General features: G+C 40.5%; 1 protein-coding gene across 9 annotated transcripts; it reads left to right on the forward strand.

Annotated features, from left to right (window-relative positions):
* Positions 1 to 1,729: 1,729 nt before the first annotated feature.
* ntmt1 (N-terminal Xaa-Pro-Lys N-methyltransferase 1) lies at positions 1,730 to 27,514 on the forward strand. Of its 9 annotated transcripts, none has more exons than XR_011351955.1 (8): positions 1,731 to 1,874; positions 5,964 to 6,176; positions 7,479 to 7,731; positions 8,476 to 8,535; positions 10,930 to 11,182; positions 16,159 to 16,238; positions 17,742 to 17,972; positions 23,466 to 27,514. XR_011351955.1 is itself a non-coding variant. In XM_069919895.1 (6 exons), exons 2-6 carry the CDS (start codon positions 6,015 to 6,017, stop codon positions 12,649 to 12,651), a joined length of 813 nt encoding a protein of 270 aa, XP_069775996.1. In that variant the 5' UTR covers positions 1,730 to 1,874; positions 5,964 to 6,014; the 3' UTR covers positions 12,652 to 12,671. The 9 variants fall into 9 exon arrangements, 6 of the variants coding, with proteins under 6 accessions (XP_069775996.1, XP_069776021.1, XP_069776039.1 ...); XR_011351956.1 differs by having other exon boundaries at positions 24,972 to 27,024; XR_011351957.1 differs by lacking the exons at positions 17,742 to 17,972; positions 23,466 to 27,514 and adding an exon at positions 12,678 to 12,815 and having other exon boundaries at positions 16,159 to 16,223.

Below are 27,514 nucleotides of genomic sequence, written 5' to 3' on the forward strand. Positions count from 1 at the left end.
TGTTTTGGGGAAAGACCAAGACTACAGAGGGAAGAGAGCATAATGAGGATATGAGAGGAAGGAAAGGGAAAGTAGAACACGAAAGTCTGCAGACACCATGGTTGAAGAAAAAGCACAATGCTGGAGAAACTCAGCAGGTCAGTGTCCTAAAGGACACTGGTAATAGGTGATAGGTGGAGAAGGGAGGGAGAACACAACAGCAAGCAAGGGGAGGAGGGATGGTTGGGGGTAGGAGAGATGTAAGAGGGGTGGTTGGGAGGAGAGTCAGCAGTAACCAGAAAAATCATGATAATGCCATCTAGCTGAGAGAAAATCAGGTGTTGATCCTCCAATTTATGAGTGGTCTTGGTGGGACAGTACACAAGGCCATGGACAGACATGTGAGTATGGGAGTGTGACACTGAACTGAAATGGTTGGCTACTGGAAGGTCTCTGTCACTGATGCAGACAGAGGGAAGGTGCTCAGCGAAGTGATCTCTCAGTCTCTCTGATGTAGAGAAGGACACAAAGGGAGCACTGGATCCAGTAAATGAGTCCTGTGGATACACAAGTGAAGTGTTGCTTCACTTCAAAGGCCTGTTTAAGGCCCCAGACTGTGATGAGGAAGGAAGTGTGGGTTCAGTGTGGAGGGATGAGTGCATGAGGGAGTCATGGAGAGAGTGGTTCCTACGGAGGGGAAGATGTGTCTGGTGGTGGGATCCTGTTGTAAGCTGGAAATTGTAGAGCATAATGTGTTCGATGTGGAGGCTGGTGGGGTGGTAGGCAAGGTCAATAGGAATTCTATGTTTGTTGCCTTTGGGGGCAGAGGGGACCTGGGCTGATGAGTGGGAAATTGAGGCAATGTGGGTCAGGGCTGAGTTTAGGTGGTGGAGGGGAAGCCACGTTCGTAGAATAAGGCAGACATTTGGAAGATCTGGACTGGAAGACTTCATCTTGGGAAAAGATGCAGCAGACATTGAGAAATTGAGAGAAGGGAATAGAATCCTTGCAGGGGACAGGGTGTGAGGAAATGTAGTCAAGATAGTGTGGGAGCTTGTGGCTGGAAAGCTTTTCTCCAGAGATGAAGAATGATTTAGAAAGGGGAGAGTGTTGTAGGAGATGGATCAGGTGAGTTTGAGATTGTGGCTAAAGTTGGCCGCGAAATGAATGAAGTTGACAAGCTCATCATGGGTACGTGAGGCACCCCCAATGTAGTCATCACTTGCCTGTGTTAGCTTGCAGTATGGATTACTGCACAAAGCCCACAAACAGGCAGGCATAGCTGGGTGGGTTGGACAGGGAATAGGAGGGGGTTGGTGAACCAGGGAGGAGTGATGTCACCCAGTCTACCACACCGTCCTCAATATATTGCCTAACTTTGTCTGCACTCTCAGCCTTGAAGGTTCTAGCCACTGATGCTGCTCGACACGCCAAGTGTTTTGCTTCTACCTATTGAATGTTGATGGGATCCTAGTGTCAATAAATTAGCGTTGACGTTTCTTATATTCACAATATGTCAATGGAGGGGACGCATCATTGGCTATTATGGCTTTTGGGACCATTGCGAGGTCTTAGTCTGTGTTTCACGTTAACCACCCCCTTCCAGGAAAACGTCGTGGCATCTGCGCAACCAAATACAAATTGTTGTAATAGTCAGGAGGAAATCTAGATACCATGGTTAAAGTCGCTTGACCATTGCGACATCCAGGCAAAGTATGATGTCACAAGGACGCGTCGCCATTAGCAACCGGGGCGGGAGCGCGGTGACGTCACGAGGAGACGGCCTCGCTATTGGGACGGGAACCGTGGTGCCCCGCGTGGAGCGGCCGTTGGCTCAAAGGGAAGGAGTCGCGGAGCCTGCGGCCTCGTGGAGCACTCCGGCGCCCCAGCACCAGGTGTGTGCGGCAGCGCAGGAGTCCCTCCCGGTGTGGCATGTGGGGGAGGGTGTCGGGGGTCTGCGAGCTAGGAGGTAGATCCCCGGCGGTAAGAGCGGCGAGACTGTCCCCTCCGAGGCCTCCCTCTCCTCCGGCTCCCTCTCCTCGGAGGCCTCCTTGGTTTCCCCCGGTCCCCTGCGTCCCCCCTTCCCACCTTCCCCAACAGACTGCCCTCGCCACCAGCCGCTCCGTTCACCCTCATGCTGCCATTCCTTACTTCCTCCCTTTTTTGGCACATACACTATCTACTCTCTTTCGGGGACCCCGGGTGATTCATCTCCGAGTTGAGAACTTGCCCAGCGTAGCCTGCAATGTCCTGGGCTCCAGTGTCGACAGCAGGCTGCGCGCCATTTGTCACCCACAGTTGCTGAGGCACCCAGAATATTCTGGCAATGGACGTGTCCCAGGACACTGGTGGCTGCAGATCCCGTCATCCAGTGAATCCTTGCTCGCCGTACAAAAGCAATGTGTTTTCCTTGAGATTTAACGCTCCACTGCAACCGTGCAATGCTCAGACTTGGTGTTCTTTTAATTCTATAATCTGTGTTCCATGAAATGCAATCAATAACTGACTTGTTCTCTCCCTGTAGCAACTTCACAGTTTATTTTTAAAATAGTTAACATTTCTTTATTAATAATTTACGGCAGATCATTTAAAATAACCATTTGGTGGAAAAATACTTTTGTAAACATCTGTGAAATGTTTTAACTATTTAACATAATCTGTCAGAAAATTTCATCTCTTATGACCCATCAAAAATACTGATTATGTACTGATTAAGACTGTCATTTCTTCCATTTTTTTTTTGTGGAAAAATCCTTGTATATTTAAACATTAATCCATTACTTTTACCTATCCTCGCCATTTGTAGACTCTACTCCCCTCTCAGGTCTGTTCTGCCCATCTCACACCCTTCTACCTCTGCTTCCTCTAGGTGAAAACATTTTCCCAAAGTCTGATGAATCGACAATAAACCAGCTCATCAACTGTTCGAATGTCACCTTCACAATCAGGCTGTCAGCTGCACTTGTGCATGCTATCTGGAACATAATATCTGTTCTAGTATGGTGGTAATAGGAAACAAAATGCTTGGGATACTAGCAAGTTGGGTAACATCTTCGAGAAAGAAATAGTTGATGTTTCAGGTTGATCAGAGCTCCAAATGAAAGCTATCTTTAATATCTTTAAATTGCAGAGAGATGAAGCAAACAAAGGGAAGGTCTGTGCTAGGATATAGACCAAGGCTGTGCAGGTGACCTCATTCCATCAGTGCTAAGAAAGGAAAAAGAATAATCATAGCTGTCTTTTGGAGGAAAGTAATTGCTGGTGATGAGTGACAGTAATAGAGACAAAAATATGTTGAAACTATGCAATATGATTCAGAAAGGCATGTGTGGAGAGAGCAAAACTGAGTTAATGTTACTGGTGGATGAGCTTGCATCAAGATTGGGGAGTACTTGCACATAACAAAGACAGATAATCTGATATTGTTGAATTCAATATTGATTCAAAAGGTTTGCAGTGTGCCCAGCAGGATAATGAGGTTCTATTCCTTAAGATTACATTAGGCTTTATTGGAATGGTGCAAGGCTGAGATGATTGAGAACAAAAGTGGCAAGCACCACCCTTGTGGACTGAATGAAGGTGTTCTCAAAAATTAAAAAAATCCCAACATCTGTTATAAAACCACAGACTTCCCCAACCCCCTTGACTAATTTCCATCCACCCAGTCTTTTAAGGCTTCTATTTCATTTTTCCACTTTTTTCATCTCATCTGATCTCAGCCTCCACATCATTCAATAGGAATTTCCACCACATTTGATGCTTCCACCACCAGATTCATTTCTATTCCCCTTTTCATGCCACTTGAATGAACGAAAAGTCTATTGCCATATACATAAGTGCTGTACAAATAAAATATCTAACTTGCATCAGCTTCCCAGATACATAGAACACACTAAGAACAATTTAAATAGCTGTATAACTAGCACAAAAAAAGGAATAAATAAATATAGATTCGTAGTTGGCCAATTGTACGAAACAATGTACTGTCAGTGTGGATCCCTCTTTGGTAATCTTAATGTTATGGCTGGGTCGTACGGGAAAGTCAAGAGCCTGTTAGCTTTTGGGGGAAACACTGTTCTTGAATCTAGAAGCTTCTGTACCTTCTGCCTGAAGTTAGCAGCAAGCAAGGCCAGGTTTTTTATGATGTTGGTTGCCACCTTAAGGCAGTGCTTCATGTAGATATGTTTAGCGGTTATAGAGATTGATGCCCTTGATGAACTTGATTATGTCTGCCACTTACTGCAGCCTTTTGCATCCCTGGGCATTTGCGCTTCAGAACCAGGTCATGATGCAATCACTTTCCCATGCAATACCTGCTCCTCTGCTTCATTGCTTTCCCATCATCCAGGGACCCCAACTGTCCACGCAGTTAAAAAAGAAATTCACTGCCGATATAGTGTATTACATTAGGTGACCATTTGCAGAGCATCTCTTTTATTCTGCAATAACGATCCTGAGTTTCTCACTGCATATGGCCTTCATTATTCATTTCATTCTCATTTTGATCTGTCTTTGGTCTCTACACTATTGTAATAAAGGGCATCATAAGCTTGAGTATCAGCATCCTATCCTTCATTGAGGCAAATGGCAGCCTTTGGGACTTGATATTGAATAAATAATTTAAAATAATCAATGTTTTCTATTTTGTGTTCTAATACAAGGTCTACCTGCAACATTTTCAGTTTTGTTTGTTCATCTGTTGAGTATTTCTATAAATTCTTGATTTTATTTCAGATTCCTGTAGGGTGGTAGTTCAAAAAACTTGAATAGTTATCTATTATCCAGCAACAGATTATTCTGTGTAATGAACTGGACTTTAGGTTGTAATCCACTGGATTTCAATGCAAGTCAACCTTTAAATGAGATAAAGATGATGCTGGTCATTGATAAGGATAACTAGAAGTACTGCCATTGATCAAGATCTCTAAGGCTGATGGTTTAAGAGGATATTGGATGAGTCGAAGAGAACTGGAAAGGTCAGCTGGCTGAGATTATGGTCCAGTGGAAAGCCTCCAGATCCTAATGCCTTTTGGAATTCATAAATAATACACTTAGACTTATGCCTGTCCACTGTTTTAATCACATCAAAAAAAAATCAGTTTCATCAGGTATATTCTACTCTTTATAAATGTATTTTGGCTGTCTCTCATTAGCTGACCTGTTAGGCTAATGCCTTATGTTCTATTATCTACCACTTTTAAATAATGATCTGTGCAATTTTCAAATTTAAGAGTGATTCCTGAATTGAAAGAACTTTGCTCTTTTCTTCATTTTTCATCTCCAAATATTTCTGGGAAGGAAGCTGTCTGGTAGTGGAGATGATCTATAGTGAATAAAATTTTGTAATTTCTGTGGTTTTGGTTCCAGTAGTTTTGATGAATTTGCATTCCTGTTGCAGGATGTTATGCATGCTACTCTCTACTGCAAATACTGACAATAATTATTCATTGTGTCCTCTATCTCCTTTTCATTAAAAGTCTCAGTTTTCACTAGACACACATTACTCCTGACCATCTTTTTTTTAATCTAATGTTAAAACATTGTTTTTGGTGACTTGTGCAATTTGTTTTTATATTCTGTTGTAGCTCCTGCAATCTGTTTTTGCTGTTCTTTATATGTCTCTGAGTTGTCAAAATCTGTGCAACCATTTGCAATTTTATCTGCCATTTATTTTAGTCTTGTTTTTCTCTTTCGTCATCTATGGCCTCTTAAGTCTGTGCTGTCATTGAATAAGATTGTGGCAAATCTTCTACATCAGTTTAACCTTTGAATCCTATTCCTATGTCCCTTGATTTATTTCATAAAATGGCTTATTGTTTTACTAGCAATATCCTATGGTGCAAGGTTATCCCACCTTTTCTACTTTAAAGTATATTGAACTTTGGGTAGTTTGTTGAGGTTTCTGTCCAAAATAATACCACACTTTACTTTGCTACAGTTTATACATGAGAGATTTATTTGTCATTTCCCTTCCCCACTAACAGGCATCTAGTTTTACTTCAATTTCCACCTGATTTGAGTTGGAACTCTGCATTATGACAGCCGAAGTCATTGGTGATGATGATGGATTCTACTCTAGAGCTAAGAAATACTGGAAGAATATCCCACCAACAGTGGATGGCATGTTGGGAGGTTATGGGCATATCTCCAGCATTGACATCAATTCCTCCAAGAAATTTCTACTGCAGTTTATTGAGGTGAGTCTCCATACTTTTTTCAAAAATTTATACCTGTCAATCACCATTTCCCACTTTTTAACCTATTCCACAACAATCTTCCCACACAAACAAAAATTAAATTAACTTTTGACTTTCATGATTACAGACCAGCCTCAATATGTCTAATTTTGACAAATCATTTTGACAACATGGTAGATTTAAATTGCCCCTGGGAAAATATCAGTCCTCATAGTAATGGAAATGATATAATCATTTGTCTCAAACACAGCCAACATCATAATGGATCCTTATCACCCAGGTCACAATCTCTTGTTGCTGCCTTCAGGAAGAAGATGGAGAACCCTGAAGTCTAGGACCTCTTGGTTTAAGAACAGTTTTTTTTCCCCCAACAGCTATCAGGATCTTGAGCATCCACATACGATCCTAACTCTAACCATAAATTACTCTGGGACCACCAAAAGATCTGTGTGCACTATTGAAATATCACTTTTTTCTATCTTCAACTACAACTGCAGCTATTTATTTATATATCCTTTGAGATTTATTATCTTTTTTTCTGTCTTGGCATATTTTGGTAATTTATATTATCGCTGGTGTATCTTTCGTACTTATGTGCTGCACCAAGTAAGAATTTCAGTGCATCTATACTACTGAATATGATAATAAAATCTCATCACAACTGAATAGAGTTTTTACTTTGGACATCATCAAAATAATTGTGGTCAATGTTTATAGACTTGAAACTTCTTTTGAAGTTTCAGATGCACAAATTACAATTTAATATCTTCTATGAATCAGTATATTTATCACCAAAATATTGCAAGGAAGATAAAAGCTGGAAGAACTAGATCAACCAAGCAGTGTCTGTAGAGGGAGAAACCAGTCAATGTTTTAAGTCAGTACCTTCCTTTACTGGGGCAGAGCAAAGAGTTTACAGTTTATAGGGAGCATGAATATTGACCATTAGCAAAACATTTTAAAAATACAAAGTGAGAAAGGAACATAAACGTGATTATGGGAAATGATGTCGAGGAGAACCCATTGTGAACTTTGATGTGACAGAACCAATCATTTAACCATTTTATTTAAAAAGAAAGATTGCCTACTTAGTAAATTTATATGCAAAAATGTAACCTGGTTTCCAAAATTTCAGCATTGACTATGCTTCTGCTGTGTGCTTCCAACATTTTTTTGTTCAATGCTGTGAACATTGCTTGCTGCAACCCCAAAATCAGTAGAGAGCCATGGATACCATGCTTCTGGAATGTAAAATGTCCTGCAGTTCTGCTGCTAGTTCAAGCTGTTTTTCCTTCTCAAAAGGAAGGATCTGGGAAGGCAGGAACAAGCTGTGCGCTGGACTGTGGTGCTGGAATCGGCAGGATCACCAAGCGACTGCTGCTGCCCTTGTTTAAAGTTGTTGACATGGTGGACGTGACCGAGGATTTCCTAGCCAAGGCCAAGACTCACCTGGGGGAGGAGGGAAAGCGTGTAGACAACTACTTCTGCTGTGGTCTACAAGACTTCATCCCACAACCCCAACGATACGACGTCATCTGGATCCAGTGGGTGATTGGTATGTTATTTAGGGATGGTGTTATAGGAGGAAAATTGAACCCAGAGTTGGTATCCCATTTTAAGTTTACAGTTGGCCTCCCCCCTGATAATGGTTGAAGCAGAGGGCAAGCACATCTGTGTAGGAATGGTTGGGCGGATTGAAATGACATGCTACAGGAAGCTCAAGTGCAGATCCACAAACAGAGGATAGTCCTTCGACGAAGCAGTCACCAATTTGTTGCCTGGCAGGTTTATTTGTGGCCCTGGGGAGGTGGGGGTAATGTAGGTTCAGGTTTTGCACTTTCTACAATTACAGTGGGAATTGTCTAAGGGGGTGGAAAGGTGGGTGGGGAGGGATGAGTGGACTAGAGAAACTTGCCAAGAGTTGTTTCTACCAAAAAAAGGATAGTGGTGGGGAGGAATAAGATGCCCCTGGCAGGGGATCAAGCTGAAATTGGAAGAAGTATTGGAGAATAATGTATCAGATGCAAAGACTAAAGGCTCTTTGTCCTTGTTCTGCTTGGAAGGAGGTGGACAAGGGCAGAAATACAAGAAATAAGAGGACTACTGGCTTTATCAGTGGCAGTAAAGGGGAATCCATATTCATCAAAAAAAAGACTTGAATGTCCTGGAGTGGAAGCCCTCAACCTGGGAACAGATGTAGTGGAGGAATTGGGTGGCATCCTTACAAGAGACAGGGTGGCAAAAGATATAATTCAAGTAGCTATGAGAGTTGATAAGTTTGTAATAGATGTCTGAATAGTTTGTCCCTCAGATGGAGACAGAGCTCAAGGAAAGGAGGGAGGTGTCAGAAAAAGTCCAGGTAAATTTAAAGGATGGATAGCAAAGGCTGCGAGTTAATAAAATTGCCTAGTCCTGCACAGATATGAGGGATAACCTGCGCTCACCTATCCCCTCCCCCTCCACCTCAAACACCAGGTCTGCCACCTCCTTCGTGTCCCAGAAATAGAACACATTTGTGGCACCGCCATGTTGGTCCATCAAAATAAACAGCCCCTGGACCTGACACAGGAAATTTTTATATTTATATATATTTTTCTTTATTTTTAAAAAATTTACACTTTTTTTTGGTCATATGTATGGATGGTCATAAGTCACATAGATCATAAGTAGGGGACCACCTGTGTGGTTTTATGTCAGTGGTGGCACTGCAGTATCTTCACTAATGAAAACACCATTGAAATGTAACCATGTAGGGCAGTTGGAAAAGTAGAGAAATAATTGGCTGTAAAGGGAGAATTTCTCTGCAATACTGATTAAGATGCTAATATTTCTTTAATGAATATGGGGATCGTATTCAATTGTTAGCACTATTGCTTCTGAACCAGAAGTTTGACAGTATCCCACTCCAGAGACCAACTTATTTTACTGTGACAATTCATAAATGGGAATATTCCATTATCAGAAATGCTGTCTTGCAAATAAAATAATAAACCAGAATCCAATCTATTTAAAGATGCTATATCACTGTTTTTCTCACCAATATTGTATCTTGATCTATGCTAAGATACAGGTTTCCTGGCTAATGTTGGTGCTATTTTTGGGAACTGTCTGTGTATCAGTTAACCTTGATGTTAACTTTGTAATATCCTGAGATTGTGAAAGGCGTATTATAAATAGACTTTTTAATATACTATATAGAAAACCTGGCACTTCTCTGACCACAAAGCGGCAGCTTTCACTGTATACCTAGGCATTTGTGTCTCATCACACTAGATGTTTTTTTTATCTGAGCCGCAACTGTTCAGTTCTTGGCATTTAAAACATTCATATTTAAAACGATAGGTTGCTTACAACCTCCAAACATCAAATGCCATTGGATATTTCTGCAAACAATCTGAAGCTTGTGGTTTATTTCATATAGCAACTGCTGTATTTGCAGGAGTTTGCTTTTATTTTGTATTCCCAGGATCTGCTGTTTTTACTTACTAACTTGCAATTGTAGTGCAATTAAGGACAATCAAAATAGCTTCACTAAGAGACAATACCTTATTTTTTTCTGATCCCTTGGCCAGTGTGGAGTTTGTTCAAGAAATTTGCAGCTAAATGAGGAGAGGTGGAGATAGCAAGTTCTTTTACATTCAGCAGGAGGTGATGAGTAGAATGTAGCTGATTTGTGAACGCATGGAGCAGGTGCTGACTATATCCATTCTGGCCAAGATGACGACCTGAGCCCTTCATTTCGGTGAGTGACCATGCTGTTTGCCTTGGGTCACTCAGCACCATCCCTCACAGCCTCTTCACATCAAGCTGTGGGCACTTCATTGCTTAAAGAGCACCAGATGAGATTACGTACCGTGTTCCTAGCACAGAAATGAATAGCCGAGGGAGAGAAGTTTGTGCTATGTTCCTGGAAGCCAGATGCCTGGCAAAGCAGTGTGCAACATTGGGAAGGGTGGGAGTTCGCAGTCGGTTCCTCCCACAGAGAAGCATGTGTGGATGTTTTTAAAAAAAAAAATATATGCTGGATACTGCAATAATTCACTGCTCTGCAGGTTGGAGCTAAGCAAGATACTTGTGTACATTGTCTGACTATATGCATCACACCTTAAGGATGTCAACATCCTGATGAAAGTGCTAAAGTGATTTGCTGGAATGGTACCAGGATGAAAAGTTTTAATTTGTGTAGCAAAAATGGAGATGCACAGGTGGTTCTTGCTGTAGGAAAGGATAAGGAGAAAGTTTAAAAGAAGATTGTAGTTGCAGAAATACCTTTAATCAGAGGCACAAATTCAGCTTAATTTCCAAAAGAACACTGCCATGATTTTGGAATACAGAATTTAATAACTTTCAAAATGGAATTTAATCAATGATATGATACAAGAGTTGCAGGCCTGTGGTAATGAGCATGAGGAGGTGGGACAAATGGCCACTTTTTGTGCCAAAATTGAATTGTTTATTCTTTCTTGTACCAAGATACAGTAAAAAGCTTTGTTTTGCCTGCTGTCCAAGTGAGTCAACTCATCCAGCAAATAGTGCACTAAAAACAAGTAATTGAACAAAAGTGTATAGAGTAGTTTTGCAACAGGACAAAAGGTGCAGGATACGGTGCAGCAAGAACATAGTGCAATATGTTCATTCATGCAAGAATATAGTATGATTATAACTGTGTGAATATAGGCCAGGGTATAAATCATTACAATGCACTCTTTGCAACTTTCTCTGTAACTTCTAGTATCTCTTGGGCTTGTTGCAGGGCACCTGACTGACGACCACCTTATCCAGTTCCTCAAGAGATGCCAGAAAGGTCTTCGTCCAAATGGAATCATCTGTGTGAAGGACAACGTGAGCCAGGAGGGTGTGATTGAGGATGAAGTAGACAGTAGCGTCTGCCGGGACCTGGGCACTCTGCACACCATTGTGCAGCTGGCAGGACTCCAGGTGTTAGCAGAGGAGAAGCAGGATGACTTCCCTGATGAGATTTATCAGGTGTACAGTCTGGCTTTGAGGTGAAGCTAACCTTATCCATGGGTAGGGGAATGGGTTGGTAAAGGGGTACAGCATGTTATGGGGAGGGGAAAAGTAAAAATGGCACACGTCTCTGGGACTTTAGGTTTAATTGAAATAAAGCACAGCAAGGAGACTGCAGATTGAATTTGACTTTATTTCTGAAAGGCATCACCCAAGAGAATGAATCTGATGATCAATAAACTAAGATGCTGAGAGCTTCAGAAGAATATTGACCATAGCTGGAGTCTGAATAGCTGCAAGAAATAACACATTGTTTCTTCGAAACAGTTTCCAAAGAAGAAGAGAAAGAATATTGGATTCCATTTGGCACCTACAATGAGTGGGAATGAGAAAGAAAGCTTTGCTTGTGTTTTGAGAGCAGCAATCTATTTCAGGATGAGAGCCTGAAATCCGGCTTCTACATTTGACTGTGTAATAATGACTGAACTTCAAAGTAATTAATATTTTCTCTCTCACTTTCACTTGCTCCTTCCCTTACCTCACCCAAAACAGCCCTCCTTCACCTTCATCTGCCTTGACCATGTGGTATTTCATATTAGGAAAGGTCTATTGACCCATAGTGAGATGCAAGAAATGTCTTTTCATTTTCAGACAATGCAGATCATCAGATATCATAATTTATTGAATAAATTATTTTTGTGTGAAGTCTTTGCATTTTGTTGTTGAGAAGAATTGCCTTTTTGGCACAACACTATTGGTGACAGCATGTCAAGAATTCTCTTTTCAGTACTTGCCTGTAGTTAGGTATTTTTCTCTTCTGTATAGCTTGTTGGTATTTCGTCTCATCACCAATTCCATAAGTATTAAACAAGCTTGTCTCAACTTTAACCAGAGACATTAAGCCTTACTTCACAGTGCCAAAGCAGTCCTGAAGGGGTGCTGCTTTCTTAGACACGCATTATATAGTCCAAGAACTTATTTGTTTTGTCATTTAGACACTGTTAGAAGATTCCTTGGTCACTATTGACTCTATTATAATGCTCAGATACTTTGGTCAAAGGTTTATCCCATATACTGCATCTTATGGAGTCAAGGTTCCCTTTCTCAAGTTTGTTCCAGGGCCAAAACAAATGAATAGATTAATTATAAATCAATGCATTCTAACTTGCACAAAAATCCTATAGCATTATTTTTATTTCTTAGGAGTTTCCTGTGGTATCCTGGATAATTAATTCTTCAAATTGAGTGGTTCAGTTAAGTGGATCTAGGGGAAATCTGATTCTCATTGTAGAACACTATATTGTGCTTGAAGAGGGTTGAAAATTCTAAAAAATAAATCTGTACAATGTATGAGATCTTGGAGCTTAACTAACAATATTGTGGAAGTACCTTCACTACATGGTATTTCACTTAAAATTACAGGCTGTTTAGAGATGAAGCACTTTGTCCAAATTGCAGTAAATGTCACCAACCATCAAGATCCGTGATGAGAATTTGGAAAAAGTAGCGTATTTTCTTAATTTTTAATTGAAGGCAGAACATGATGAACCACTAACACAGTCCTCAGCGCCTGAGGATGAAGACCAAGACCGTAAAGCCAACATGAAGATCATAAATTACCAAAGAGCAATGATGTTCTCTGCTCCCACCCACCCCAGAGGTGAGGACAAGGTAAATACCTTAATGTGTTTCAGAAAATTCTTGATATTTTGGGAAACAAGTGAACCAATGTCATGCATTCTTCAGGCATGGATTGAGATATAGATAAAAATTGATCAATTCCATTTAGCTGAGCTATATTTTATGTATGCCCGATGTTAGGAATCTGGTGTGCATTCAGTACTTAATGGTGCTGCCATGGCAAGTGATCTCCAGAAAAACAGAACATTTCAAGGACTTTCTCAAAATTTCCTGGAAAAATGCATCAAGTTGCTGTCTGAAGTCTAATGAAACTAGAAGGAAAGCACTTAGGAAGGCATTGAGCATTTTGGGACACCAAAGCAAGTAGAAGGCATTGATAGAGATGTGCAATAACAAAAGCCACTTCCCCATGTATCATCTGCACTATGTGTGACAAAGATCTGATGTGGGACTTGGCAGCCACTCAGGACCTACTGAACTCAAATTGATCTTGAGGGACAGGAGTGAAAATCTCTATAACCATATAACAATTACAGCACAGAAACAGGCCACTTTGGCCCTTCTAGTCTGCACTGATCCAAGTCTTCCATAAATTAATGGATCCTGGCATTTATGCCTGAGATTGATAGATTTTTGGGGGGAGGTGGGGGTTAAACTACCAGGAAATACGGAGCAATTAAAGTTGAAGGACAGATTAAACTATGAGCTAATAAATTGACAGAAGAGACTTGTGTAGCTGAATGCCCTACTATGTCTTCTATGTGATTTACTCATTCTTGTTGCTTGAAGTTTGCTGCATTTATTGCCCACATCTCTTGAGAAGGTATTGGTAGGTCTTTCTTGACTAATGGAATCTTTCCAAACCAATTCTGGTACCACCAGCCTGTGTATTGGTCTGAAAAATCCATGGTATTGGCCCAGTGTTGAAGAGGCATTGATGTATGTCCAAACTAGGTCCTTTTGTAACAATTGATTAATGAAGGTTCTATAATGTTGGTGCACTAGTTGGGCCACAGTGTTATTTTGGTGATAGAAATAACAATAAAAGTCAGTAATAAACAAAAATTAAATTATCCAAAATTTCTAATGCATTTCCTGGTTTAAATTGGCCAATACTCTTGCAGTATCTTTATTTTATTAGTCACACCTTTATGTTCAAATGCTTCTATTATCTCATCCTTATGGTTCTCCAATACTGGATTCTTGTACCTTTCTTATTATCATCTCTACTATTGGTGACCCTCCTGCTGCCAGCTCTGGAATTCTATTCCACACCCCTATTCATATTTATGACCTGCTTGAAGCCCATTGCATTGACCAAATTTTTGGTATCTGTGCTAATTATCTGTCTTATCTACATAATGTGATCATGCTCACATGAAGAATCTTGAAACAATTTTTATCATGTTTAGAGGCCTTATGGAAATACAATTTATTTTGAGATGCTCACTACCCATAATTGTTAACTCCTTTAAAATATATAGGCAGGCTCAACTTTTTTTTAAAAGCTTGAAATCTTTGAAAAAAATGCGGTCTATTTCACTGGTTCTGTTTCTCATTTCCTGGCTGAATTTTTAGTTGATTGAACAATAGACTATTTTTAAAACCTGAGACTGGTCCAGAGCACCATTGAGTGGTTTTTGAGGATGAAGATTATGCTTCTCTGTCCCAGAGTTGAGATGGACAACTATTTTTGTTTAGATTGCAATGTTTTTCATTTTAAGTGAATCATTTCTGCATTTTAAGTGATTCATCTCTGCACTTTCATCTGATTTTTACCTTGTGCTATTCAAACTATTAAGAAAATGGTTGAAAGTAATTTTATGTGCACAATTAAAGTGACTTAATCCAGCTGTTCATGCCAATGACTTGAAAAAGATAATGGACAGAGTTTGTGTCAAGGGAGAGTTCTCGGATAGATTAAGTTGGTGGGGAATAGGGGTGGACGCGATACTAATTGGAAACAGATGTGTAACATCTGCAAAAGAATTCTGGTCTTTTGCCAATTCAGTTTGGCATTGTGAAATCCAACCTTAGCATAACTCATTGAGTCTTTATTCCAACCAGACGTACCCGGGTAAATGCCCTACTGAGGTGATTCTAGAATTGGTAGGAGTCTCAACCATCATCATTTCCAGGCTCCTTTTCAAGTCAAATCATCCTGAATAGGATTTATTCCTGTCATTCCTTTATTGTGGCTTGGTTAAAATTATGGAAACTCCTACCTCCTGCATCTGACAGTGGGGTCACGTTCACTGCATGGACAGTAGTTAAGGCAGCTCACCATAAGGGGACTAAGAGTAAATTCCACCAATGCCGTTCAGACCTGTGCTTCAGCCTGTTGCTTTATTCCTCAATTCAGATAGCGCAGAATTCCAGCAATCCACTAATGTTACCACAGGAGGACAGTATTGCTCACCAGTATGACAGTCTCTGGCAGTCCTTTGCTCAACATAGTAACATCAGGAATAGGCCCTGAGGCCCCTCAAACCTACTCAACCATTGATTGATTAACATCATACTGGTCTCAGCTGCACTTCCCTGCATATTCTTATGCCCTTGATCTCCTTTAGTCCAAGATATCTGTCCAACTTGGCCTTGAATTCAATGATTCAATCTCCACCATTACCATTCTTTAGAGAATTCATGAACTGCTAAAAGTAGAATCTTCTCATTTTCATTTTAAATAGGCAAAAAGCTTATTTAGAAATTTGCCCTTGTTCTGGGTTTGCTGATGAAGGGGCATTTACCAAGCTTCCTCAGTCTTAAATGTTTTCAAAACATCTAAATTACTTTAAATGCTCAAACTGGCATTGTGCAATACTAATGGCGACTCTTTGTCTGCCTCAAAGCGGATTATGTATGTTATGTATGTTACATTTTAATTCATTATTTACATGTTAATAAAAGGAACCTTGAAATTTTCATCCTAATCCCTTCACCCCAGGAATCAACCCTGTGAACCTTCTCCAAACAGTCTCCCATGCATGTTATACTTTCATAAATAAGATCAAACTACACCATACTTTGGATGTGCTCTCACCAAATGTCTTTTTTCAGTTCTAGTGTGACCACAGTAAAATCCCCGTTAGCCAGAATTCAAGCAACTGCAAAAAAAATCACTGAAAATAAATAGGTTTAAAAAAAACGAAAGTTTAAAATTGGTGCGCCCTAGTGGTTAGTTCACCAATCATGCAACACAATCTCAAGCACTGATAATGGGACACTCCTTCAGTCCTGCACTGAGTGTGTCATCTTAGATTCTTTGCTTCAGTCTCAAGAATAATATTGAGTGTGACAAAGGGAGCAAGAATATGTGTGTGCAGACTTGATTGTGTATAACTGTGTTTCTGCTTTTGTTACAACCCTTTAGGACAATTACAGTTTTATTTGAATGCTGAATGTACTTGGCTGCTTCAAATGACTATCCATGCAATGAAAGTTCTTCTCAAGGTACTTTTAAAAATGAATCTGTAAATCAAGAGTTTTTGGTTTTCCAAGTTCACAGGTTAAGGATTTGGTTACATTACTTGATCAATCAATGACTAGGTAATTTATTTCTGTTGTGTACTAAGTAGGAGATGAAGACTTGCAGCAGAAAAGGAGGCCACTCAGCTTATCATATCTGTGCCCTTCCTTTGGAACAAAAACAATGAATGTCCTTTTCCCTGTTCTTGACATTGCTCATCCAATAGTGACAGGAAAAGCATTCAGCACCCATTCCAGCAACTTATTCTAGAACATGACTCTGTATGGGGGAGGGGGAAGAGCTTTTCATTTCTTCCTTCCCAGATTGTACCACTTCAATTTTCAGACATTAAGCCATCTTTTTCTTGAGGTTCTGACTGATGTTTTATCTGTAAATCACTTTTATTGATCTATCTACTAGTGGAAAGAGTTTATCAAAATCCCTCTTGAATTGGAAGTAAATCTGAACATTTAAAACAATTTACGGGCTTATTTTATGATTGGCTTTAACCCACCCAGACTGTGTCTCCAGTCTCCAGTCTCTGGCTTCACATGTGCCACATACTGAAACTATTAGAACCCTTAAGCTATTTGATTTCAACTCATTCTTTTAGGATACGTCAAGAATCCATAACAGAAAAAAAACTGTAAACTCAGTGTTTGAGACCTTCCAGATTTAACCACTGACTTCACAAATGCAGCAGGGTTGGTCCTGATTTAGAAAGCTGTATTCTTACCTCAGTCAGAAGGTTACAGGACAATCGTACACCAGGAACCTGAGTTGTTTAATCCAGCCTGATGCTATCCAGTTCACTGCTGAGGAAGCAAAACAGTACTGAAAGAATGCTGCTCTGTAAATTAGTTCTGTTTCTTTTTTTTAGATAAGATGTTAGACTGAGACATCACTTATTTTCTCGGGTGGGTATAAAGAGTTCTTTGGTATTTAACTAGGGCAATGGAATTCCTAATCAACGCAATTGTAATTTTAAAAAATCACCAAGTGTAGGAGGAGCTCATTGGGTCAGGCAGCATCCATGGAGGGATATGGATAGTTGGTGTTTTCAATCCAAACCCTGCTTCATGGCTGGAGAGAGAAGAAGGGTAATATTGGAGTCAATTGGTGATAGGTGGAACAAGGAAGGATGATGAAAAGTGAGTCCAGTACAGTAAAAATCCTGGTCTCTGGCACTCATGGGGATTGGTAGATGCCAGATAAGTATATTTTCTGGTTGCTTGAGACTTACTCTTAGAATGTCTAACTAATACACCTGCATTAAGAATAAACAGTTTAAAGGACAAAAATACAAGACTGAACAAGCTTCATTTGCATGAATATATGAACCTTAAAGCATTTTGCTTTATTTTCAGTCACATTCTTTGAAAACATTTAACTGTCGCTGCATTTGCAGGTTCCTCCCCCACTATGGAGGTGCCTGAAAGACATGCAATAACATAACAGATAATTAACCCTCTTCCCTAAATTTACAGATGAAACCTCTGATCAGGGCTACTCTTCTTAGTAAGGGATAAGGAGACATTTAAGAGAGTGGCATCATGGAGGGGGCCTCCAGAGAGTGGCAACAGCGAGTGGCATCAACCAGCTCTTCATCCTGGGTGACGCCATTGCTGTTTCACACAACTTTATTCAAACAGCTGCTATGAGCAAAGCACGACCAAGGCCCTCCACTGGCTGAATATTTGCTCCCATCTTCTCCAAAGGTATGTGTGTTACTTCCAAGAACATTTACTATTTTAAATTTGCATATTTTCACCTATTATTTTATTCTTGTTTATTTCAATTTTTAAAATTTATTTTCCTTATTAACTTTTTTTGCCAGTTGCTTGAATTCCAGATTCCAGGGGTTTTACTGTATTTGTATTTTGCTCTGGATTCCAGCAGCTGCCGACCTTTACAGCTCCAGCTCTGTAATAAATGTATCCAACTACTGGGCAGCAGGGTGGCACACCTGATAGTCATGGCCTCAATGCTCTGGTGACCCATATTCAACCCTGACCTCCATGGTGTCCATGTGGAGTTAGGGTGTTCTCACTGTGACTCTATGGATTACATTTTGGTCTTCTTTTGTTCACCTAGTCCCAAAGACATCTGGATTCATAACTTAATTGGCAGCTATAAATTACCCCTGTGATGTGTGCAAAAGGTAAAATGAGGAGCAGTAGATAGAATAAAATAGGTTAGGGTAGGATAGATATAAAATAGGTATCTGATATTCAGCAATGTAGTCAGTGGGCTAAAAAGCCTATTTCTGTGCTCTATCTTTAACTCTACTGTTCATATAAGTTTATTACTGTTGCAATCGAATGCGACATTTCCTACATTGTAACAGTGATTACCTTTCAAAAATACTAAATGCCTGTGATACATTTTGAAGATTTGCTAAAGATGCTTAGAAGTGTAAATATTAGCTTTTACTTTTACCTGGTTACATGCAGGGGAATAGAGAGTCTGTTGACTCCTTGGGGTCAGATAATGAATTGGAAGAAGGACCAGAATTATGGCAAACAACATCTTTTTAAACAGGGCACAAGGACAAGCAATCTACAGAGTCTATATTGCCGTAGGAGTAAACCAATAAATTACGTCAAACAAAGCTCATGAGAGAAATGAAAGGAATATCTTTCAATAAAGATGAGTGCTTTTTTTTCCCTAGCACAATGCTAATATGTTACAAATCTTGTATAAAATCAATCCTTTTCACTTGAAGTCGAGGAGTTTTCAGGCAAGATTGGTATATCTTTCTTGTTCTGAAATGCATGAAGACCACTGTGAGTTATTCTACTCCCTTCATTAGAGTATGAATGGAGAGAGTAGGAACAAGTGCGACTGAACACTCCATCAGAAAGCTCAGTGAGGAGGGGACATTTAGTTGAGAGACAGGAAAGAATTTAATAGTTTCAGAATGACGAACCCACAAATTGGGTGTGGACAGCTAACAGAAACTCACAGCTAGAAGGATTTCTGTCAGGGATGGCTTGCAAAAATAAGGTTAAAAATTAAGTGTTTCAAAATTGTAAGAGTGGTTGTTGAATATCAATAGCGTATATGAGAAAGAGCCTTTCATTTACAAAGCATCATTCATTACTTCAGGACTTCTGAAAGTATTAATTTTGCACTGTTGGAGTCACAGTTGGAATATAGGAAAGTTGCATCTGTTCCTCTTCTAGCAGTATCCCTCAGACTAAACAATTTGCTTTACACTTGTAATGATGCTGAGATAGATAACTACACATGGCAATTTCTCTTGCTTTCTGTGAAATATACAAGAAATTATTCAACCCTGAGTTTTAACACATTTCTACAAATGTCACACTACATTTCGAACATCAGCTTAGATTACTGGCTTCTAGAGAAGGATGCATATTTATCCCCATCTAATTTAAAGTGGAGGAATGCTCTGGTTGTACTACTGGTTGTTTGTACAGTATGTGCAGCAACAAAGGCTTTTTGATAAAGGAAAAAAATAAAGCAGTGATAAGGTGGGTGGTATCAATAACCCTTCATTTATCAACAATGCATAGATCTGAAGGGTATGCTCATATTTCCCAGAACAGGGAGACAAAGCCATGATGTAAACACAATATTCATCATCATGAGTCCCTTTATCACACAAATGGTTCAAGGAGATGGCTCACCTCCATCAGTGCAGAGGACAATAGTAAAAGAATAGGAGGCTTGAGACAAGGACCGGACATTTCCACCATCACCCACCAACCCCTGTCTTAAAACCTCCTGTTCCCCCATCTGCCTATCATCCCCTCTCTCACTTGGTTCTACATATCACCTATCAGCCCCTCTTAAATCTCTCTTACCATTTTATAACCATATAACCACTTACAGCACAGAACAGACCAGTTCGGCCCTACTAGTCCATGCCGTAGCAAATCCCCACCCTTCTAGTCCCACTGACCAGCACCCGGTCCATACCCCTCTAGTCCCCTCCTATCCATGTAACCATCCAGTCTTTCCTTACATGTAACCAATGATCCCGCCCTGACCACGTCTGCCGAAAGCTCATTTCACATCCCCACCACCCTCTGCGTAAAGAAATTTCCCCTCATGTTCCCCTTATAATTTTCCCCCTTCAATCTTAAACCATGTCCTCTAGTTTGAATCTCCCCCTTTCTTAATTGAAAAAGCCTATCCACATTTACTCTGTCTGTCCCTTTTAAAATCTTAAACTCCTCTATCAAGTCCCCTCTCAATCTTCTACGCTCCAGAGAAAAAAGCCCCAGTCTGCACAACCTTTCCCTGTAACTCAGACCCTGAAATCCTGTCAACATTCTCGTGAACCTTCTCTGCACTCTCTCTATTTTGTTTATATCTTTCCTATAATTTGGTGACCAAAACTGTACACAGTACTCCAAATTTGGCCTCACCAATGCCTTGTACAATTTCATCATAACCTCCCTACTCTTGAATTCAATACTCCGATTTATGAAGGCCAACATTCCAAATGCCTTCTTCACCACACCATCTACCTGAGTATCAGCCTTGAGGGTACTATTTACCATAACTCCTAAATCCCTTTGTTGCTCTGCACTCCTCAATTGTCTACCATTCAATGTATATGACCTATTTAAATTTGCCTTTCCAAAATGTAGCACCTCACATTTATCTGTATTAAATTCCATCAGCCATTTCTCAGCCCACACCTCCAGCCTTCCTAAATCACCTTTTAATCTACGGTAATCTACCTCGCTGTCCACAACACCACCAATCTTTGTGTCATCCGCAAACTTGCTTATCCAATTCTCCACCCCTACATCCAGATCTTTAATATATATAACAAATAATAGTGGACCCAGGACCGAACCCTGAGGAACTCCACTAGTCACCGGCCTCCAATTGGACAAACAATTTTCTACCACTACTCTCTGACACCTCCCATCCAACCACTGCTGAATCCATTTCACTACCTCCTTATTTATACCTAATGCCTCCACCATTTTTCCTAACCTCCTGTGGGGAACTTTGTCAAAAGCTTTACTAAAGTCCAAATAGACAACATCCACAGCTTTCCCTTCATCAACCTTTTTTGTAACCCCCTTGAAGAACTCAATCAGGTTTGTCAAGCATGATCTACCCCTGTCAAAACCATGCTGATTACTCCCTATCAATCCCTGTACCTCCAAAAATTTGTAAATAGCATCCCTCAGAACACTTTCCATCAACTTGCCCACCACAGATGTCAGACTTACAGGCCTATAATTCCCAGGTTTGCATTTGGACCCTTTCTTAAACAGAGGAACCACATGCGCCACCCTCCAATCCTTTGGTACCACCCCCGTGGCCAGTAACATCCTAAATATCTCTGTTAATGGCCCCACTAACTGTCCACTAGCCTCCCTGAATGTCCTAGGGAATATTTTGTCCGGTCTGGGAGATTTATCCACCTTTATCTTTTTTAACACAGCCATCACTACCTCCTCGGTTATCCTTATATGCTTCATGACCTCTCCACTATTTTTCTTTACTTCAAGTGGTTCAACATTTTTTTTCCCTAGTGAATACCGAGGCAAAGAAATCATTCAAAATTTCCCCCATTTCCTCAGACTTCTCACTCAGCCTACCCTCGCTATCTACAAGGGGTCCAATTTTATCTCTCACTAATCTTTTACTTTTAATGTACTTATAGAAACCCTTTGGATTTATTTCTACTCTGTCAGCCAAAGCCTCTTCATGCCTTTTTTTGGCCTTTCTAATTTCTTTCTTAAGATTCCTTCTACACTCCTTGTAGTCCTCCTTCAACTTCTCAGCTCCCTGCTCTTTATACCTCTTGTACACCTCCTTTTTTCTCCTAACCAAATTTCCAATATTCCTCGAAAACTAAGCCTCCCTATGACTTCCAGCCTTTCCTTTGATCCACACTGGGACATAACTATTCTGTACCCTCAAAATTTCTTTTTTGAATATCCTCCATTTTTCATTAACATCCAACCTGAAAATATCCTGTCCCACTCAATACTCCCAAAATCCCTTCTTATTCCTTCGAAATTTGCTCTTTTCCAATCCAGAACCTCAACTTTAGGCCTCTCCTTGCTCTTCCCTAAAACTACCCTAAAACTAACAGAATTATGATCACTAGACCCAATTGGTTCTCCAACATTAATGTCCGCTACCTGACCTAGCTCGTTCCCTAACAGGAGATCCAGTATTACACCATCCCGAGTCGGTTCTTCTACTAACTGATTTAGAAAACTATCCTGAACACATTTAACAAACTCCAGCCCATCCAGCCCTCTAACCGTATGGGTATCCCAATCAATGTGTGGGAAGTTAAAATCTCCCATGATCACTACCTTATGTTTTTCACACATATACGTTATCACCCTACAAATTTGTTCCTCCAATTTTCTTGGCCCATTTGGTGGTCTGTAATACACCCCTATTAGCACCCTCTTGCCTCCTCCACCCCTCAATTCCACCCAAGCAGCCTCACTGGTCGATCCCTCCATACCATCCTGCCACCTCACGGCAGTAATGTCCTCCTTAACAAGCAGAGCAACTCCTCCTCCTTTTTTACCCCCTGATCTATCACATCTAAAACAAATGTATCCTGGAATATATTTTATACTGGCTATCTTCCCTCTACACTCTTAATCCTGAATCTGGGTCTTCATCCAAGATATCACCAACTCCTCAGATGATGACTGACCCTTTAATTCCTCATGCAGTTTCTATCCTTTTCCCCCCCCCCCCAAAAAAAAATTATATTGACAACAGAGGATCTTCATTGGCACCTCTTTGTCACTGCATTTTGTTGAGAGCAGAGTGGCAGGAGAGAGGGAAGAAGGAAATGGACTATATTAAATCTGTGACATTCTAATTGGTGAAATTTGGATCTGCATGAGGATTTGGATCCTATCAGGTCAGAAGGAGTATAGACCTTTCCTTGACTTCTATTTAGTCCCCTGCTCTAATCACTCTACTTTTAATTTAGACATACAGCATGGTAACAGACCCTTTCAGCCCAATTACACCTAATTAACCTACAACCCCTCGTACGATTTTGAAGGGTGGGAGGAAACTGGAGCCCCCAGGGAAAACCTACGCAGACTCCTTACAGCATGGGATTCGAAGCCCGGTCCTGTTTACTGGTGCTGTAACAGCATTGCACTAACTGCTGTGTTAACCCTGCAGCCCATTGATTGCGTAGCCAAATTCACTTCTAATGTGGTTTATACATGCAGTGACAACACCACCATCGCTGGCCAAATAACAGAAACTGATGAATCAGAATATCAGTTGGAGATGCGTGGTGCCAGAGCAGCAATCTTGTTCTCAACATTAACAAAACCAAGGAGATTATTGTGGACTTCAGGAAGGGGATGCTGAGGAACCACATAACTGTTTTCATTGCTAGGACTGGGATGGAGAGGATAAATGCCTTCCAGTGAGTTCATATGTGAGAGGACCTCTCCTGGAGACAACCTATCAAGGCAAACATGAAGAAGGCACACCAATGGCTCTGCTGTCAAAGAAGTTTGAGGATATTTGGCATGTTGTCAAATATGCTATCAAAGTTCTTCAAGTGTACTATGGAAAGTATACTGACTGGTTGCATCAAGCCTGGTTTGGAATCTCAAGAGCCCAGAAACATAGAAGGCTACCAAAAGGATCAACCAAGGATCTATCAGGGGAATTGACCTCCCATCCATTGAAACATCTCTATGTGATGCTGCCTCAAGGGGGCAGCCAACATCATAAAAGATCCCATCACCAGCAATCTCGCTGCTCCCTTCAGGCAGAGGGTACAGAGCTTGAAGCCCACACCTCCAGATTCAAGAACAGTTTTTATCCAACAATTATGAGGTTCATGAACTTCTTTATATTACCCTGACCATAACCATAAACTACTCTGGGATCACCAAGAGAACTTTGCACTGCAGAAATGTCACTTTTTTTTGGTCTTGCATTCATTGCCACTGTGAATATTTATTATCTAATTTCTCTGTCTTGGCACATTGTAGTAATTTAATTTATGCTATTGTGGTTGGTGTATCTTTTGTGCCTATTTGGTTGCAGCTAGTATGAATTTTAGTGCATCAATTTATGCGATAATACTCACATTAACATTTCTCCCATCCCTGAGAGTAAATTGTGGAAAGATTAGGGGAAGGTAGAGTCTGTCTGTCGCTAAATCCCTGGGTCTCCTCTCAACAAGCAATGATTTGGGGATTTAGTTGGGTTTAATAGCTGCCTCAGTTAATCCATTTCTCTCAAGGCTGGAGGTCTTTCATGTGGCAGGACCTGGTGACTGCATCAGACTATCAATATCCGCACCTCAGGGCATTTGGACTGTTTCCTAGACTCTGTGCTCGAGGTCTTAATGTTTTGCAGGTACTAGATATGGTTTGACTGTCGGTACTAATAAAACTTGATGGGAAGGGCTTGGGGGATGGGGTGAAGGCATCTGGGCTTTTTGTACTTAACCCCTTCATAGCCACAATGTAAACCAACACTTTATTCATTTTCCCCATTCCTGGGAGCAATCTGAGAGTATCTTCATTGACATTGATCAAGGAGTACATGGTGGACTGAATAAAAAGTTTTACAACTGAGTTACAGTTCTGTGCATTTAAAGTCTCAAAGCTTGGATTGAGGCTCTGGGTGAAGAGCTTGGCTCAAAGGTGCAGCAGGGGAAGAGCTAAGATCTCTCTCAATCATTGACTTTAGTTCTGGTTAATGTGTTTCAGGATATGATGAATGTGATGGAGAAGAGACAGGTGCCCACCTCTTTGCAGACTGTGGATTTGATAAGAGGGTGTGGGGAAGGACACGAGTCCCTTTCATGGTTCAGCCCCAGCGGTAATGTAACAGAGAACTCGTTGATTTATAGGATGTTCCCAGGGATGCATGCAGAGATGGACATTCAATGAATATCATCAACTTAGTGAAAGACTCTCTTTGGTCTGCCTGAAATTGTTACTCTTCAAGTGTAGGGAGGTGTCAGGGAGGGAATGCTACTAACTTGCACATTCCAGGCTGCAGGAATACATGCTGAGGGACTCAAACATGGGCAGCCAACACAAAGGCTTTGTGGAAAGGGACCACAGTCTCGAGTATTTCCGTTAACCGTCATTGAGGGGCTGAGACCGAGGAGGAAGCCTCTCAAAACAACTGAAGGGGGAATAACCCCAGAGGGCCAGATTAGTGGCAATGCTGCTATGTAGTAAAATTAATGGTTAACACTACAGTGTACAGTAATGAAATGTATATAGGAATATAACACCAGGAACGTGAAAAGTCTATACACTCTTTTCCTTTGTGTATATTTTTTTATTCTGAATAACGTTTATATTTGGGGAAAAAAATAAGGAAATGACCAGACCTGAGCCATTTTTCTGCACTTTTCATGGGTCCATTGAAGTGGTATTTAATAATCCTACTTCCATGCTCTTCCCCCAGAGTGCACCTTTCCCCCTTCAAGTGCATATCCTTTGAAAATTGTTATTGCATTTGCTTATACTGCTCTTTCACACAGTGTGCTTCACACATCTGTATGAATTAAGTGTACTTTTCCAGTTCCTGCACCAATCTCCCTGCACGCTTAGTAAATCAAATTTCCTCTGGGGTCCTCAATCCTGCATAAATTCAGCCACCAAAGGGTTCCCTTGGGATTTTCCCGCTGATTGTTGATTTTATTCTTGCACTGATTGCCTCTCTGACCCAGAGCTCTGCCTGAAACATGAGAGAATCAAAGGATGCCAGACAACCCTCTGCTACCCTTCCAGATGGACAAACCAAAGCAGTGTCAGCAGACCCCTTGTAAGGGATCATGTTCCAGCCTGATTATCAGAGGGAAAGCACATAGAGACAGACAATTCTGCCCAACTGATCCACACAGTTTAATGTTAAATGCAAGCCTACCCCTCCCTCTCATCCTTTCTAGTTTGACCTGAGATACATCTGCTATTCTCTTCAATCATGCCATGTAATAGCAAGAGCCACATTCTCACTATACTCAGCATAAAGATATTCCTTTGCATAGCTTTTTAGATCTACTTATTTAAGGACTAGAGTGCTTACCTCCAAACACTACAGCATTCCCATGATACAGCATGGGAAAAGTCACATAGGTTAAGGAGTTGATCTTAAATCCTAACTTTTGATGTCAGTAAGCTGTAGCTGGCTTTATAGTGGTTCCTATACCAGTGTTTTTCTACTTTTTACTATTAAGAAGTCTGCCTATAATTACTGATGTATTCCAGGGGATCCTTTATAAGTACAGCAAATTATCATTTTACTTATCAGAGTATAGTCCCACAGCACAGAGTGTGACAGGTGGATCTAAGGCTACAACCCTCAATCTCTGCTGAGTTCATTGATCCCAGCAGAGGGAATGTGGGTTGGTGTAATCTGCCTTGGAGCTTATGAGTTGTGAATATGTTAGTGGTGAGAATTAAATAAAGATTCTCAAATGCCAACTACAAAAGGGAATGTATTAATATGAACTGATTCTTGCATAGTTTGTTAACGTGGTTAAAAGGTGCAAATGTGAACACTAATCCAATTCCTATTCAATGGGACCAATTGCCAGTTAAAGCCAAGAACTATAAAGGACAAAGCTGTTAAGATTTTCATAATTGTTCTGAATTAATTTTAGTCAAATGAGTTTTGAATGTTTTAAATCAAAATTAAGGGATAGAAAAGAAAGGTTCCTTTAGGAGCTCATTCAGTTTTACTACACAGAAGAATCAGTTAGGAGAACAAAGCTATATTTTGTGTGGAATTATAAAATGTTTACAATAACAAGAGACCACGCACCTGTGTCTTCATTGGTGGGGTGGTGGTAGATCCTTCAAGTTTCTTGCAGTCTACAGACCATTGTGAACAAGGCATAAACATCTCTTCTTTCGAAGCAATCTGATGAGATTTGTCATGTTCTACAATATCCCATTCAAATTCTCCATGTGATCTGTGGAAAGTATACTGCCTGGTTGCATCACAGCCTGGTTTGGAATCTCGAGTGCCCAGGATGTGGAAGGTCACAGAAAGTGGCCAACCTAGCCAAGTCCATCAAGGGCACTGACCTCCTGAAGAAAACAGCCAACATCATAAAGGATCTCCACCACCGTATTCACAATCTCAACTTTCCGTTACCTTCAAGCAGAAGGTACAGAAGCCTGAAATGCAGCACCTTGATTTAAATGTTTACATTTAAATTAGACATACAGCACTGTAACCAGCCAATTTGGCCCTATGAGTCCTTTCCGCCCATTTTACACTCAATTAACCT

Source organism: Narcine bancroftii, chromosome 1 (assembly GCF_036971445.1).
Source record: "Narcine bancroftii isolate sNarBan1 chromosome 1, sNarBan1.hap1, whole genome shotgun sequence".
NCBI classification, from domain to species: Eukaryota; Metazoa; Chordata; class Chondrichthyes; order Torpediniformes; family Narcinidae; genus Narcine; species Narcine bancroftii.

Coding starts and splice junctions, on each gene's coding strand:
- ntmt1 (XM_069919895.1), top strand. CDS start 6,015: ATGACAGCCGAAGTCATTGGTGATGATGATGGATTCTACTCTAGAGCT. Junction 6,177..7,478: donor TTCTACTGCAGTTTATTGAG/GTGAGTCTCCAT, acceptor CCTTCTCAAAAG/GAAGGATCTGGGAAGGCAGG. Junction 7,732..8,475: donor CTGGATCCAGTGGGTGATTG/GTATGTTATTTA, acceptor ATGTCTGAATAG/TTTGTCCCTCAGATGGAGAC.